At 39.5% G+C, this 14,708-nt stretch overlaps 1 protein-coding gene across 2 annotated transcripts in view; it reads right to left on the bottom strand.

The window, feature by feature from the left end:
• LOC123639885 (protein O-mannosyl-transferase TMTC1) overlaps positions 1-14,708 on the bottom strand; it is a 255,121-nt gene that overhangs the window by 49,289 nt on the left and 191,124 nt on the right. For both annotated transcript variants that reach the window (XM_045554096.1, XM_045554097.1), the window contains exon 11: positions 7,059-7,172. In XM_045554096.1, the coding sequence (XP_045410052.1) occupies positions 7,059-7,172 (114 nt within the window). The remainder of the gene's footprint in view (positions 1-7,058; positions 7,173-14,708) is intronic.

Below are 14,708 nucleotides of genomic sequence, written 5' to 3'. Positions count from 1 at the left end.
CCTCAGCAAAAGATTCCTTGAACTGGAGCAGAGTGGTGATTTTTCAGGTCTATGTTTTTTCAGGCCTTGTTTTTAAGAACAGTCACTGGATTTTTCTTTCTCACAGTTTTATTCAACATTTGTAATGTTACAGGGTAGGGATTCTCCTGCTGTATTTTTATTATTATTTCGATGAGTTTAATTTTTAATATTATAGATAATGTGTTATTTTGTCAAATAGTTCTGTGGTACAAGGAAGCTCATCTTTTCCTCTTTAAAAAAGAAATCTAGGTATAGCAATAAGGTTCTATGAGTCGAAGACAGTTTTTCCCAAGTATTGGATTGTTTAGATTCTTGATAAACATGACATCCGTTTAACCATTTTAGCAGTTCTTAATTTTTACCGAGTGGCATTTCCTTAAGTAGAATTTATAAAGTAGGCAGTCAAGGACATTATTCCCCTCCATTTCCAGTCATCTGTCTTTGAAGAATGAATACCAACAACATGTTAATAGGAACAAGTCACTGGGAAGGAACAGTCACCTAAGGAAAAAACGGAAAGCAGGAACAAAAGAAAATGGGTCCAAAAGCACCTAGGATGTGTTAATGGTACTTTATTTTAAACTGCGTTCTCATACATTGTCTAATTTAACCTTCAGAATGCCTTAAGTGGAATTATTATACTATTTTACAGTTGAGGATTGATTAGGAAAACAAGACATCTCAGAAGCGCTTGTGTTCTCAAGTGTTAAGAAGGCAGATGGTTCTTGTAAATCTAGGTTTTTAAAGTTCATTTGTCATTCAGAATTCAGCAAATAAATATGCTGCTACAGATTAGAGCTTCTATTTGCAATACTTTCTCCTTTTTGTTTCTTTGGCTAATTCATTCAACTATGATCTTATAGGAACTAGTTTTCATTGGCAGAAATGAAGTAAACTCATACCCAGGAAGCTTGGCTACTGAGATTGTTATTCACTGGAAAAATTTGTCTTCTGCTGTATAAAATAATCATGGTATCTCCAAAAAGCACAGTGCTATAAAAAGCTATTTAGAATTAACAACACTCAGTAAGTGTACATGATGTGCATACATGCTCACCATCTACTCTTCTTAAGCTTTAACCTCAACTAAAGATACATAGACACAAGCTGAATAGGACTAAATCTTGGTTTTATATTGTATTTCAGTCATTTATTTTAAATTGTGTACACTCTGTTCAAAAGTTAAGGATGCTGTTAATTTTTCATCATCTGAATACCTTATAAGGCATTTCATTGTTCAAATAATTTTGAATCATGTGCTCCAGTTTGTAATTTCCTTTCAGAGTATACACACCCTGATTTATTAGTCTGATTTTCATTCCACACATTAATTTATTCGAGGTTAACTATGCTAAGGTCAGATGTTTATTTTCTATTTCCTGTTGAGAAAAACAGTATCCACAAGAAAAACATGACTGGGAAAAATATTCCACCATAAAACTTTCATTTCACTGGACTAAAAAATTCACAAAGTAAACTTCATTTCAGAAGTGGACAGTGTATTTTCAACCATATTAGTTTCTGGTATGTTGTAAGTGCCTGGTTCCTTCATGTTATAAAATTTGAATCATATCACTAAATTGTACTTGAGTAGGACTGATAATTGTATTGGTCTGCTTCTTTGATGGTTTGAAATTGCCATTAATACCTAGCAAATAAGCCTTGCCATCTTCTTTTTGCAGTGCACTCCTTCTGATCCATTATAGATAGCTTTGGGGGAAAAAAACCTCAAATGCAATTTAGGGAAACGTGACACACTGTCCTACAAAGGGCCAACTAAATCATCTGACCTCACACAATGGATAACCTCTAACAGCGATCCAGAAGGACTCCGCCCTGATGATTTTCCAAGACTAAGTAGAATAAAACTCTGGCTCTCGGATGTCCTTAGGAAATGAGTCATTTTAAAAGGCTGAATTGTCCTGATTCCTGAGAATTTACTTCTAGAAGTTGGAAAATTTACTGAATTAAATACTACTCTACTCTTTTAAATAAAATAGTGACCATAATTCACCTTTCTCAGAGGCCTGGGGTGACCGTGGTGAACTTTGGTTTTTGTGGCAGGATGGATAGGAAACGGCTTTGGTGGAGTGGAAAAATAACTGGATTTGGAGTCAGAGGCCATGGGAGACTTACTAGGTGTGTGATTTTGTTTCTCTCTCTCTCTCTTTTATTTTATAAGTACTGTGAAGGAAGGTGTGTGATTTTGGATTTATGTTGTTTACGATGTTTATGTGTAGCATTTTCATTTGACAAATATTTACTAAGCACCATATTCCTGGCACTGTCCTCCTTGCTGGGGATATGGACAAAGATTTCTGCTCTCCTGGGGTTCACCATGTGGTGGAGGAACATGGACAGTTAGACTCCTGTCCCGCCAGTAACTGGTGGAAAACGGAGTGGTGTAAAGGCAAATCTCTTGCCTCGATTCAGGACAACTCTGAGGTGCCATCCCAGCTCCACACTCCCCATGGGATGGGCTGAGGCCTCCGTTGGAACTGCACTGCATCTCAACGTCTCCCTCTGTCTGTCCTGCTTCCTTGGTGTTCCCGAGGGCACTCCCTAATAATCTTCCTGCATGCAAATCTCTGCCTTGCGGTCTGTGTGCTGGGGAACCACACCTAAGTGAGCTTTTTAAGTGAAAAAGTGGTATAAGGCAAAAAAAAAAAAAAAAAGACAGCCAGAGAGAGTGAAACTTTTTTGAAGATAAAGTATGGAGTTTTCATATTGAAATTCAATTCATAAGTAATGGTCACAGTACGACTTAAATTGTAGTTCTTTTCTAAACAAAATAATGTTTAATTTCCTGAATTTAATGAATAAAACTGCCAGATTTAATAAACACAACATATATATGTACACAGTGAAAATGTAATTTCATCAACAAGAAGAAACAAAACTAATTTCAACTGTCTACTTGTGATATTAGAAAGCATATTTAGACTTTTATAAATGAAAACAGCACACCAGCTGAAGAACCCATCTCTGCTTATTAAACCTGGCTAACAAATGTTACTGGCATTTTAATTCTTCCCAGAAATACATGGCAGATGGTATCCAAGGCCACCAGTAGTCATGAGAGAGTTATTTTAAAATGTTCATTCAAAATAGGCTGTGTAAAGAAGGACTTTTAAAATACTCATTGACTCCTGATTATTAAAGCATGTTCAAACTTCACACCAAGCTGTGCCTTAGGGTATGTCTTCTTTTTCTGTTTGAACTTAACAGACAATAGTTTTATAAACAGCATTATTAAAAGGAATTATAATAAAGTAATCTTACTGATATGCTTAAGACATCAAAGAACAGTGGTTATTTAGTCATGGTCAGACTTCTTTAGACTCTAACTATATGGTATTTCTTCAGTACTCGTTCCAGTATTACTTCCTTTTTTCCATATACACTTATCACAGTTTAATGGAATCTCCTTGTAGAGTTCCAGTTATCCATACAGGAAGGAATACAAAGAATTATTTCAATTAGGCACTATTAACATGACAAGTCTCTATTGTATCCATTCAATAAATTCCAATCAGAAAGATTTTAGTTCTTCCCTTTACCCTGTGTTAGCCAATTAAGTAGTGAGTGCAGATTTCTTTTGCATAGAAGCATTAAAAATGCAATAGAAAATTTAGCTTTACCAATTGTAAACTAATAAAATTTAAGTGTGAAAAAAGAATTATTTCTATGGGAAATAGTAAATACTCTGAAAATACCTGGAAAAGGACAGTTCAAAAAAATCACTGTTGAATTATATGTGAGTGAAATAACTGTAAGACTAGTGGAGAAAAATCAGAAAAATCTCAGTCTACTCAAATTACTTTGCAAATGTCTTAAAATTTCTATTCCAATTTAAAATATCAAAACTGATAATCATAGCAATGAATTATGGATGTGGTTTTTGCAGATTCTAATCAGTAGACTCTTAAAGAAAAGGACTTGATTTGACATTAGAAGATTGATGAATAGATGTACATATGAAATTTCAGGGTAAAATAAAATACTCAAGAGTGTGCTTAATTTGTTTTATGATTCTCAACTTTTAACTGACTTTTTAAGCTAATCAACAATGCACACAAGTGGCCAAGTACACATTTAGTATCTTTCCACTTTATTCAGGCAGGGTCACTATTTCTCCTTTTGGGCTTATTGGACTAGGCATTTCCTGGGAGTTCTTGTGTAGGAAGAGCTGAATTATTGGGTGGTCTCTGAGCTTTCTATTCCCACCATGTGAGGTGCAATGTTAGAAATATTCTTCAGGGTAACTGAATGGTGAGAACAGCTCTGGAGGCATATAGCATATACACTAGTGTTTTTCTGATTCTCCAATATAGAGAACCCCAGGCTTTATAGTACTGCAGTAGGTATAAACATGAGAGCTGGCCCTTACTGCAAAGCAAAGCTAACACTCATGTTTGTTGAGGATTTAAGGAAAGAGTTCTGACATTTTTCTTTGATGATTTGGGTCTTAAACTGAATACATAACCTTAGCTGCAGCATTTTCCAGGGGAGATTTCCCTTGCATTACAGAAATATAATAAATAAGGTCTACCAAAAGGGAGGAGAAGTCAGTGGTACTTCTGCATTATGTACAAAATAAAAAAGTTTAAAAGAAGCAGAATATTCATGTCATATATAATTACCAACAGACTATAGTGCTATTTTTAGAATTTTAAGCCAGCCAGAGAGAGAATGGTATAGATACAACCCTTGTGACTGACTTCACCGTTGCCTTTGGGATCTATCCAGTCATTACAAGAGTAATGGATAATTGTTGGAACTGATCTCAGATAATAATGCCTTTAACCTTGCATTTCCCTAAATCACTCTCTTTCTTGCTGTGTGCAAATATGGCAAACATCAGATACACTGAAGTTGAAGTAGAGTGCTGGAATCCATGCCTCAGCATGGAGAGACAGGAATCCATGCCTCAGCAACTTCCACAGAGACATAGCAGTATCACAATAAGGGCTGTCTTCCAGTCACCAAGGATAAATAACCATCAAAATGATGAATAGGCCTGGTATCTTCCTTTTCTCTCTAACACAAAGAGTGACAATTTATTTTTTTTTATAAAAGCAAAAACAGAAACACCCACATCCGTTGAAAATTCACCACAGAGGTATCCACAGAAAAATATTTTAAATCAGAAGTATTTTGAACCTAGTGTGAGAGCATAAAATATTTCACTAATTACTGTGCAGTGTATTTATAGCTTTAATTGTTTTCCCCATTTCTCAAGAGACATATTTCTTCCAGAAGCACAGTTGCTGAAGCAAACATTTATTTTTATTGTTTCACGGGAAAAAAGTGGAAGTACCCAACCAGCTACTATAATTCTGTAAAATCAACTGCCAGAGAATTTTGCTTAATTTATACCTTTGCCCCAAGCTGCACCTTACGGTCTGCCTTATTTTTCTGTTTGAACTTGACAGAATATAGTCTGTTATAATGAAACAAATTTAAAAATATACTGATACACTTCCTTTTAACTAGTATTTTTCAGCAAACTTAGTTCTCTTTTTCCTTCCTTCAAGAATGCCATCTAAAAGTATTAAACACTAACTAGTAAAGCCAAAATACACTTTATATGTACCCTTGAAGGAATATGCCTTTTTAAAAATGACATTTTCTCATTGCAAAAGTAATAGATGCTCATTGTGGAACACGTGGAACACACAAGAAAATATAAAGAAAAAACATCATAATCGCACCTACCAGAGGTAAGCATTGTAAACATTTTGGAAAATATCTTCAAATGAAAGAATATAAGTCTTTATTAAATCTTAAAACTACCTGCTATTCCCTAATAAAAACTTCTGTTCTTCAACAAAAAGATTGGTTATAATTATTCCTCTGGGACTTATATTTCTTGTAATATTTGGGAAAGTATCTGACAGCAAACAATATGTATGGTTTAAAACTTTCGCCATAAGGAATATTAAGTAACAGGCCCTAAAGTCTAAAAGATTTTGATCGATGAACAGTATGCTTATGTAGAACATAACCATGACAATTTTATACTAAGTCTCAAGGCAATCCTAGTGAAATTTATGATTTGGTTGGTAAATGTATTTTAAGCATATTCCAAAGTGGAACAGTCTCAGAAAATTCAAGCAAATGTGGGCCAGTGTCTGTAGAGGTAAAGAAGCATCTTCGAAAGGCTTCTATGAGCATTATAGTATTCCATAAAAGAGAGCATTCACCTTGTTTTATTTTGCCCACAATTGGAGATTGCAAAGCTCTGTTTAATTATCATGTTCCAGGAGTTGAAGGTTAAGTACATTTATCATCTGGGACCTTTTAGAGAAAACCACCTTAAAAGTCAGAGCTGCAATTCAAAGGAGTATCTACATATGGCTGCTGATAATGCAGAACTTACATTTTTAGTTTCCCCTAAAATCATATCTAAGGACATGTTACGTATTCTCTCTTTCATTGGAGAATCCAAGAAGAGTGTCAGAGAATGTATGTATACACACACACGCGCGCACACACACACACAATTAACATATTCCCAGCATGGTAATCAATTGTCTTATCATTTTCTTTCTATGTAATACAACTATCAGGGCATTTCATTTCTATACTCAAATGTCATCATATAAATCCTTTCAGACATGGAAGGCCTAGAGCCTTCCACATACACACCATTAAGAATTCATTGAATAAATACCCTGAGAACTTACCAGTATATTTTTGATAACCAAATTCGGTTTGCATGTATATATATATATATATATATATATATATATATATATATATATATATATTCAACTGCGTGTTACTTCATTGAACAATGTGTAGCAATGAATGCTTTTAAAAGAAACACAAAGAGTTAGAAGCAAGGTAGAGTTATCATACTTATAACATAGTTGAGTACTAAGCTAAAAGACTCAGAGTTAAAGAACTGCACCACCTCTGAGAATACGTTCCCTGTCGAGAGAAACAAACCCCCACATACTGGGAGGAGACAGATGAAATAAACAAGAGTCACCAGAACACAACAGCCAACACCCTCCCTGTATGGCGCTTACTTGAGGGCAGTTCTGTAGTGGTAGATCGCTTCCTTGTTCCGACCTTGGTCCTTCAGAAAATTGGCATAGTTGTAGTGAACCTTGGCATTGTGGGGCAGAGTTTGAACTCCAGATCTAAAATTAATAGATTAAAAAAAAGCACCAAAGAATATATTATTGTCAGATTCCTTCATGTTTGACTCACAGTTTCATCAATCTGTATGTGAAATACCCATTGTATCCATCTAAAACAAGGCTTCCAAAATTTGTGAATTATATGACTTACTATATATTGTTTTCTACAGAACAATGAAGGCAGTACGTAACTGAACAAACATGCTAACTATGTATGAACAAAACACCCTTAGCATGTAAACACAGGGTCTTTGTTTGTGCCACAGACGCAGCTGGAGCCCGGGCAAGGCTCTGTTGTCCTTTCTGAGGCATCTTCTGAGAGCGCATCATCCAAGGGAAACCCCTAGCCTTGCAGTGATCGGGCCAACTTGGAGTTCCTAATTTATTGTGCGGGGGGCAGAAGATGGGATGACACTAGGGCAAAGTTAGACCCTGCAGAGGTTGATGACAAACATTTGCCCTTCTAGGGGGGATTTCAGCATTAGGAAAACCGTTCCTTCATGTCTCTCTCAGAGGCAGGCTTCTTACTCATGGGGACTCGATGAAACAGCCTCTGTGATTTCTGTGTGCACAATAAAGAACCAGAAAAAGAAAAGAATAGCTCATAACCACAACATCCTCTACAACAGTGGTCCCCAACCTTTTTGGAACCAGGGATCAGTTTCATGGAAGACAATTTTTCCACGAGACAGGGGCGGGTGGCGGGGGGAGATGGTTTCAGGGATGATTCAAGCACATTACATTTATTGTTGCAGTCAGACCTCTCTGCTAATAATAATCTGTATTTGCAGCCTCTCCCCAGCACTGGCATCACTGCCTCAGCTCCACCTCAGATCATCAGGCATTAGATTCTCATAAGGAGCGTGCAACCTAGATCCCTCGCATACGCAGTTCACAGTAGGGTTTGAGCTCCTATGAGAATCTAATGACTCCGCTGCTCTGACAGGAGGTGGAGCTCAGGCAGTGATGTGAGCGATGGGGAGCGGCTGAAAATACAGACGAAGCTTTCTTTGCTCCCTTGCCTGCCACTCACCTCCTGCTGTGTGGCCCAGTTCCTACCAGGCCACAGGCCCAGGGGTTGGGGACCACAGCTTTACAGAACATGAGATGTAACATGTGGTGGCCTCTTTCCTGTTATTCTTTCCTACCATTCTGGTTTCCTTCCACGTGGGAACCCGACACAAACGGTTAGTGTGGGAGACTCTCTCCACCTCCCTCCTACTGCAGAGTCACCACTTCCTTGGTGTGCACAGTTCTCAGGGGGACCGTGTTGGAAGGAAAATGCATTCCAGACCTAGGAGTGTGCACAGGGACCCAGAAAGGTCCTTAATTACTCAGTAATGGTGCGTAGTAAAGTTGGGCTTATTTGAGATCATTGTCACATGCCTGGCCCTCATGCGGTCTGGAGTGAATGACAGGAAAAGAAAAGGCAAACATTAATGTAGACCCAAGCAGAAGCATTAAAAAAGGATATTCCAGAAATGACATGGTTTGATAAAATCAGTTTGCAAGCCTTTCTCTGAACTGAAGTAACTGTTACAATTGTTGATAATCTACACAGAGCCCCATCAGTGCCGCACACCGTGCCAGATGTTGAAGGTGTAAGGCAGTCAGAGTCGCTGCCCTCACGGAGCTGATGGGAGTGAGGAAATACAGGCAATTAGGGGACATGGCTGGTGGCGGAACGGCATGTGACAACACCGAGCAGGGTATTAGGGAAGCACGGCACTCTTATCCTAGAATGGGTATCAGAGGAGGCTTCTAGAAGGCAGCGAGCACAGCTTAGGCTTTAAGGACAAGAAACAATGAAATCCGCCTCTGGCACGAGAGGCAGTGGAATGTCTTAAGCAGGGGACCCAGAGAAATGAGAGCTTGCGGCTTGTCAGGGACTGAAAGAAATTCAGCGTTGCCGGCTCACAGAAGGCTAAGGCTGAGAGTGGACAGACCCTGAAGCGCCTTGTGAGTCACACTGGAGAATTCGGGTTTTGTCTGCAGAGCAGAGGGGAGGCGTCCTGGGTCAGGAACACAGAAGCGACACTGACAGTTTAGCATTTGAGAAGGACTGTTCTGGCTGCAGCGTGGAAACGACTGGAAGGAGGGAACACTAGGGGCATGGAGACCTTGTGGGGCCGATGTGGGAACTGCGGGGAGGACAGTGGAGAGGAGGAGGAGAGGACAGGAGTGGGACAGAGAGGAGAGGAGAGTGGTCAGAACTTCAGCCGTGGGCATACGGAGGAGCAGAAGGACTCAGGAGAAATTCAGGAAGCAGAGGTGGCAGGTGGCAGGTGGCAGGACACGGTGATGGATGATTCCTTGGAGAACAGCCCTGCATACTCAGTTGATTGTTTTCTTTCCCTCTTTCCTTCATTCACTTATAGCCTTTTTTTCCTCAAAAAAAAAAAAAAATGAGACTGTCTAAAAAAATAAATCATTACAAGAAGGATGACTGTAGACTGGCCTTCCTATTAATGAGTTTTATTGGAAATGAACATTTCTATATACTAAGCCTGGGCCAGTTTTATTTAAAAAAAATAAATGCAGGCATAATTATTCTACAGATAAGGAAATGAGGCTTTGCTCAGAAGCATTAAAAACCTTGCTTAAATGGTCGCTGTATTAGTCTGCTTGGGCTGCCATAACAAAACCATACACTGGGTGGCCCAAACAACAGACATTGATTTCTTACAGTTCAGGAGGCTGCGCGTCCAAGACCGTGGTTACGGCTGACTGGGTTTTTGGTGAAGGTGCTCTTCCTGGCTCGCAGGTGGTGGCATTCTAGCTATGTCCTCACATGGCCCTTCCTCAGTGCATGTGCAGACCGAGGGAGAGACAGACAAGACAGAAGAAAGTGCTCTGGGGTCTCCTTCTCTTCTTATAAGGTCACCAGCCCTACTGGATTAGGGCTTATGACCTCATTTGACCTTTGTCACTTCTTCACAGGCCCTATCTCCAAATATAGTCAAACTGGAGGTTTGAGCTTCAATGGATGAATTTGAGGGAACACAAACATTCAGTCCACATCAGTCACCAAAGCCCGAGCCCAGTCGTGACGGTGGGCATAATGCTCACCCAGCAGGGGCAACAGGCAAGACTGTCCACGTGCCACCAAGCGGCTGTGCCCAAGGGGTTTGCTTTTTTCCTCACGTCTGGAGCCATCTGCCTAGGGAACCCCTACAGGGCAACACCCAAGATTTGAAGATGATACAGGAGGGGCTGGGAGCAGGAAGGGACCAGTTTGTCATCGGTAGCTGCTTCACAACCTTAACCTGCACAGGGTCATACAGCTGGCAAGTGGCAGGGACAAGATTAAGACCCAAAAAGTCTGGTTCTGGAGTTTCTGTTCACTCTCTTGAAGGGAAGGGGTGGGAGGAATGATGAAGAATAGACAGATGGGTCTGAGGGCTATTTGGAAAGAAAACTCCTGGAAACTATTTTGATTAAATGAGGGAGGGGGAGAGTTAGTTGATGAGAGGAAGAACTTCAGGATGAGAACCTAGTTTCTGGGCAGTTGTATTTTATTGCACTACCTCTCTCAGATAACATATTTACACTTAATTTTGAATTAAAAGTCAGATGAATGGGAGAATTCCATACAAAGTGTTAAAGCCTGTTGGGGAAATATGTCAGGGCCATGTAACTTCTGTTGAACTTTTATTGAAGTAACAGCCCGTTAGGACCTAGCAAACACTGCCCCCCTTTGGACGCACTAGCTGGGTGCTCGAGGACCATTCCAGAGGAGAGACCTGAGGGCAGCCTGTGAAGCTAGAGACCACGCCAAAGGAAACAGGTCACCTAGAAGCAGCTTCCGTCATTTAAAATGCACACAGTGAATACGGGAGTGCAAGTATCTCTTTAAGGTACCGATTTCCTTTCCTTTGGGTATACACCTGGAGGAAGGACACTGGACCACATGCTATGTCTATTTTTAATTTTTTGAAGACCCTCCATACCGGTTTCCATAATGGCTGTGCCAAACTACATTCCCACCCACAGTGCACTAGGGTTCCCCTTCCTCCACATCCTCCCCAACACTTGCTATCTCTCCACTTTTTGGTATTAGCCATTCTAACAGGTGTGAGGTGACATCTCATTGTGGTTCTGATTTGCATTTCCCTGACAATTACTGATGTTGAGCACCTTTTCATGTGAACCTGTTAGCCATGTTTATATTTTTTTTGGAAAATGTCTCCTTCAGGTCTGTTGCCCATTTTTAAACAGATTATTTGGGGTTTTTTGCTATTTAATTGTGTGCTATTTAATTCTTTATTTTGGATATTAACCCCTTATTGAATATATGGTTTGCAAATAAAAGTTTTTTACTTTGATATAGTCCCACTTATTTATTTTTGCTGTTGTTGCCTATTCTTTTGGTGTGATATCTAAAAAATCCTTGCCAAGGCCAATGTCAAGCAGCTTTTCCCCTTATTCACATAGCCAAGATACGGAAACAACCTAAGTGTCTGTGGAAGGATGAATGGATAAAGACATTGGGGTATATACATACAATATTATTTAGCCTTGAACAAAAAAGGAGACACTTCCAGTTGTAATAATGTGGATGAATGTGAAGACGTTATCCCAAGTGAACTAAGCCAGACACAGAAAGAAAAATACTGCATGATCTCACTTAAATGTGGAATTTTTTAAAAAGTCAAATGCCTAGAAACAGAGAGCAGAATGGTGGTTGCCAGGGGGAAGGAGAGGGAGGAAATGGGGCGATGTAGTTCCAAGGGTACAAACTTGAAGTTATGTAGGATAAATAAGTCTAGAGATCTAATGTACAGCAGGAAGACTACAGCTAATAATATTTTATTGTATATTGAATATTTGCTGAGAGAGTAGATTTTAAGTGCTCTTACTACAAAAAGGTAACCATGGCAGGTGATGGTGATGGTAAATTGCTTACCTGTAGTAATCATTTCACTGTGGATATTTACATCAAGGCATCATATTGTACACCTTAAATTTAGACATAAAAAAGGATAACAAAGAAAAAGAAAGAGAGTGGAAAAAAGAAGTTGTTTCCTTTTTCTTTTTCTCTGTTTTATGCTCTGGCTCTAAGAAGTAGAAATAAGTATCACAGACGGTGTTGATGAAACTCTGGTTCCCTGGAGAACACCTAAGGAGAACCAGAAATGCCCAGTGTCGGCACCAGCTCAGGTTGGTAGATTGCCTCAAGGATGTACCTTCAACAATGTACAGAAGCTACAGATGTTTTTTTAAAGGCCCATCTAGTGAAGGGTGAAGCATTAATCTGTCAAGGGCCCCAACTCCCGTTCTTGTTAAAAACAGAGATCAACATCTGTCTTGTATATGACCAATTACAAAGAGCTTTCCTATTTCCCTCCTTTAAACCTTGATGACATGGTTCCAAGTCCTTGAAGTGGCTTCTTGGGAACTAAGGGAAGGTAGCATCTACACTTGCCCTGGTCTCTGAACAAAACCCGCTCCATCATCCTGGTGTGGTGGTGCATACCTGCAGTCCCAGCTACTCGGGAGGCTGAAGCAGGACCATCACTTGAGCCCAGGAGTTTGAGGTTGCTGTGAGCTAGGCTAATGTCACTGCGATCTAGCCGGAGTGACAGAGCAAGACTCTGTCTCAAAAAATAAAAAAACGAAAAACCTGCTAACTTGCTGCAGACAAATGAAAATACCCATGCTCCTTGGGCACTAGAAAGGGGTCCCTTTCTCTGTTTTTAGGATATGAGGCATCCAGCACCCAAAAAGGAGACTCCACAAGCCTATGAGAACTTGTCACCTTTGTAGTGTAGAGAATCAGAATTTCCTCACCTCCCAGATTGGGAGGACCTGAAGGAGCCCTGGTGACAATTTCTCCCCCTCCCTCTCCCTCTCATTTCACAGAAGAGAGAGCCAAGACTCAGAAAAAAGCCGTGCTCGTCAGAGTGCAGAGTATAATATTTATACAACAGCCAAAGGCATTTCCTGTATCTCCTGTAGATGGTTCTATTTGGGGGTGGGTGCTAGAGCACTAACACTACCTTTCATTTGTGATACACTTTATGGTTATAAAATCTTTTTATTTGCATGTTAAAAAGTAAATAAAATGTATGGCAGATAGCCAGAATTTTAATATAATTTTTTAAATGGATGGCATCCAAAGTGAATTTAGTCATATGGGCAGGATCTGGGTCAGAGTGATAATAAGAGCTTTAAAAAATCAGATTTGTACTTTGGGAGGCCCAGGAAGGAGGATTGCTTGAGGCCAGGAGTTCGAGACCAGCCTGAGCAAGACCCCATCTCTACAAAAAAGTAAAAAAAAAAAAAAAAAAACCAATAGTCAGGCATGATGGCACGTTCCTGTAATCCCAGCTAATTGGGAGGCCAAGACAGGAGGATCACTTGAGCCCAGGGGTTCGAGGCTACAGTGAGCTATGATAGCACCACTGCATTCCAGCCTGGGCAACCAGAAGAAGACCCTGTCACCAAAAAAAAAAAGAAAGAAAGAAAGAAAAGAGGCAGGAGGGAGGAGGATCACTTGAGCTCAGGAGTTCGAGGCTACAGTGAGCTATGACAGCACCACTGCATTCCAGCCTGGGCAACCAGAGCAAGACCTTGTCACAAAAAAAAAAAAAAAAAAGAAAGAAAGAAAGAAAGAAAGAAAAGACAATTTTAATGCCAGAAAAGTTCTGATTTTTCTTTCTAGAACTAAATAGTGGATGGTAACAGGAATGTTTTGAAGGTAACTTCAATTACAGCATGGATATAACTGGCATGTTTATTGAAATTGATCCTAACCTCTGTGTGATTAGTGACTCTAATTTACATTTCACCCAAGGAATAGACAATTGGGCCTGTGGAAACGTGGTCCTTGCTGAAATCAGGGCATTGTTTCATGACGGCAAGAGGAAGTAATAATGTTCCTAACAGGCAAGCAGAAGTGGGTGGAGTAATAAAAATCCTTAGAACACACTGCTTTCCCATTGTTGCTTTTGACCTTCATGTTCTCTCTGTGATATTTTTCTGCTATGTTTTTCCAGGCTCTCATTTCACAATGAAGAGTTTGTGAAAATCAAAGAAAATAAACAATAAGCCAAAGGCAACACTTTCTCCGTAACTTAATTGGCTGGGTGGCTCCACCCTCCAGGACCAGTCTCCTAGCTTACATTCTTGATGCTCAGATTTAATAACTTCTTACTGTTTTTATGAAACTTCCAGCTTTACCCACATGTACTCCACGAAGAAATACAATGTTCATAAATCATATGGCTGGATCCACAACAATTACAACCATTATAAATAAATATCTCCCTTTCAATTCAGGATAATAAACTCATTCATTTCACATTTCTCCCTCACACTTCTTACATGCAGAAGACTGGATAAGTCACAGAAATAACAAAAAAAGGCACTATAATCAGGGGTATTTCCATGTTTTTAGAACATCAATTTGTTTTGTTGGCATCACTGGATAGTAAGTGAGGAGAACCAACCCCAAGTTCCTAGTTAGAAAACAAACATTTTTTAAAAATCTGTAGTATTCAGCCAGAGGTTAACAGGAAAGGAAAGCGAGAAGAA

The sequence above is a fragment of the Lemur catta genome, chromosome 6 (assembly GCF_020740605.2).
Source record: "Lemur catta isolate mLemCat1 chromosome 6, mLemCat1.pri, whole genome shotgun sequence".
Taxonomy (NCBI): domain Eukaryota; kingdom Metazoa; phylum Chordata; class Mammalia; order Primates; family Lemuridae; genus Lemur; species Lemur catta.
This window is presented reverse-complemented; position numbering and strand designations above follow the sequence as displayed.